Source organism: Cystoisospora suis (genome assembly GCF_002600585.1).
Source record: "Cystoisospora suis strain Wien I chromosome Unknown contig_9873, whole genome shotgun sequence".
Lineage (NCBI taxonomy): Eukaryota > Apicomplexa > Conoidasida > Eucoccidiorida > Sarcocystidae > Cystoisospora > Cystoisospora suis.
The window spans coordinates 330-2,997 of NW_027162647.1; the positions used below are offsets into that span (position 1 = coordinate 330).

The 2,668-nt window shown below is 52.2% G+C and overlaps 1 protein-coding gene across 1 annotated transcript; it reads right to left on the reverse strand.

The window, feature by feature from the left end:
* Positions 1–521: 521 nt before the first annotated feature.
* CSUI_011139 (variable surface lipoprotein) lies at positions 522–2,668 on the reverse strand. Its single transcript, XM_068071240.1, has 2 exons — positions 1,873–2,668; positions 522–1,201 (listed from the first exon to the last, which is right to left on the reverse strand). Exons 1-2 carry the CDS (start codon positions 2,624–2,626, stop codon positions 1,161–1,163), a joined length of 795 nt encoding a protein of 264 aa, XP_067916783.1. The 5' UTR covers positions 2,627–2,668; the 3' UTR covers positions 522–1,160.

Genomic DNA, 2,668 nt, shown 5'->3' on the forward strand with positions numbered 1-2,668 from the left:
TCGATTCCCGGCAGACGCACTGATCTTCAACGTGTTTCGCTGTGTAGCTAGCTCGATTGTGCTGCCTTGCCGCATTTTGGAGACAGGATCCGGCCAATTTATGTATGAGGAGCTTTGCTCCGTCACCTACCACGGTGTGAGGACGCAGGCACCAGATAGAGTGACCTAGTTGGCCACAAGCAAAGCAATTATTTGTGGCTTCTGTGTGTCCTCAGTGAAGTTCTTATCTTCTTGCACCGCTTGAAGCGTCCCTCTATGTCTCCAAGGCATTGTACAAGAGATTTAGCGGAGTATCGATACTCGTAAAACCACTGAGCCGCTTGGATGTAAGCGGGAGATATGTAATATCTCCCGGACACAGCCTACAGAAGCCAGTACAGTCACTCCACCTCAAGGTGACTGACACCTGATCCGACCAGGTGCTTCCGCTCTGTGGCAGTAACTGCCCCTGTCAGCGATGGGCGCCTAGCGCCACTAGAGGTGCGTGTGCGTATCTTCTCACCAAGAAAAAGTCTAGCCTAACCCCTTCCGCGTGGCTCTCCCAAGGGTGATCACTTGGTAGAAATTAGACAGAACGGTAGTAAAGACAAAATGCCTACAGACTAGCGCAGTTTGAAAATTGTTTGGTGTGAAATCCAGCGATATTTCGTATCTCTAGGACTAAAATACTCAACAGCAAAGCCCAAGACAGAAACGGAGCCACAGTGGATACAATGACTCACCGGTGAGGGTCCGCCAGAGAGATACGGCGTTTGTAGCTCAGCTCATTCCACACCTCGGTGACATGCACGCCCTAACAAGGTGAAACTTGCTCCTGCGAGGATATACAGATGCTCAACCGTTCCTACATGAAACAACTTGTACACCGCCGGTCTAAAAAGCATTCGCTGCCTCTCTCTCAGGTGCGAAAGAGTTTCGTTGTCTACTGGCCGTGTTTCTCCCACCGCTCTTCGTCTTGGAGAGATTCGAAAGCCGTCCCCGCAGCTGGGGGCACCCGCAGAAACCGCGCTTGTTACAAGATTGATGTTTGGTGTTTCTCAGCACTGCACAGCAAGAATTCCAGCCTTCAGGCAGCCAGAAACACAGCTAGTCAACAGGTGTACTCCTGAGCGAAGGAGGCGCCGATCCAAAAGTCATTACGGCAAACAAAAAAAACGGTTTTACTTCTTAGGCGGTGCCTTTGGTTTGCCTAGAGCCGGTCCTGGAAGGGAACAAGCACAAGAAACAAGCCATCGGCAAAAGCATCATCAACCACATCAGAAAGACGCTGTTTTACTCTTGGCGATGGGCTGACGTGTCTCGTATGCAAACCCTTCGCCCCTTTGTTTAAAGTGAAAGAAGAAAACATACAAAACAAGACAACCTTGCTTCACTGGCCAGCACTTGGTCAGCCCCTCGTAAACCATGTGCAAAGAAGAGAGGAATCCTATCTGGTTGGTGGTCCCTCCTCACTATCATGTACTTCTATTGTCGAGTTCTGCTCTTCCGTACACACTATCCCCGGCCCCAACCTTTCCTTTTAGCATCGCCCGGCAGTGGGCAGCACGGAGTGTTCCGAGCCAGGAGAAACTGACCACCTGAAGTGTCGTCTTCGCTCTTCCCTGCGCTTCCTTGCTCCACACGGTTTACTTATCTCCAGGACGGGGACTGCTCTCCATCTACGGGACGCCAAGAAAAACTTTCGAGGCTAGGAGCGGTGCTGGTGACAAGTTAAGAACGGCCATCGAACAACTGCCACAAAGAATGTTGCTCTCCAGCCTAGTTTGGTCTAAACCTCTACGGCTGCTCAGTGTTTGACCGACTACCTCCAACCTTCTCAACTTGACGTAAGAACCAAAAGCGAAAAGACTTTTCAACAACCGAATGTCTTACCCGGAGCACTCGGCTTTTTAGGCGCCAGACCAGGCTTCGCCTTTGCATCTGCGGGTTTGCCGACAGCAGCTGGTTTCGCGGGAGTTACCGGCTTAGGCGGGCCTCCCGCAGTCTTGGAGTCTGGTGCTCCAGGTTTCGGACCTGGCGGCTTGACAGGTGTAGGCTTGGGACCTACACCTGGCGTGGCCGGTTTTAATGAAGCGCCTGGTTTTAAAGGCGTTGGTGCACCCGGCTTCACAGGGGTAAGGGCCGGTTTCTTCACACCAACCACACCTGGCTTAACGATTTCACCGGGTTTCTTGGGGGTCAGTGGAGCAGGGGAAGGCCCGCCCCCTGGCTTCGTTGCAAGGCCCGGTTTTTTGATTTCGATCGCAGGTTTAGATAAATCAGGCTTCTTTATCATACCCACTCCTGATACAGATTTCGCCAAATCAGGCTTCTTCAATCCTACCGGTGTTGTCGGACCTGGTGGTTTCGGGAGATCAGGCTTTTTCACTGCACCACCAGGCGTAGGCAGATCAGGCTTTTTCATTCCTGGGGGACTACCGCCAGGCTTAGGCAAGTCAGGCTTCTTAATGCCTGGAGAACTCTCTCCGGGTTTTGCGCCTAAAGGAGGCTTCTTAATCTCTATCCCTCCAGGCTTCGGAAGATCAGGTTTCTTGATACCGACACCCGGCCCTTTGGCGAAATCAGGCTTCGTCATGATGCCTCCACCACCTGGCTTAGGAAGCTCAGGCTTCTTGATCTCAGCCATACCGCCTCCCGGTTTCGGCAGCTCAGGCTTCTTAATCTCCGC

What these genes read in the sequence shown, in the direction of transcription:
- CSUI_011139 (XM_068071240.1), bottom strand. Translation starts at nt 2,626, where the DNA reads ATGGCTGAGATCAAGAAGCCTGAGCTTCCTAAGCCAGGTGGTGGAGGC. An exon ending in TAAAAAGCCGAGTGCTCCGG is followed by an intron (nt 1,202 to 1,872) that starts GTAAGACATTCG and finishes GTTCCCTTCCAG; the next exon opens with GACCGGCTCTAGGCAAACCA.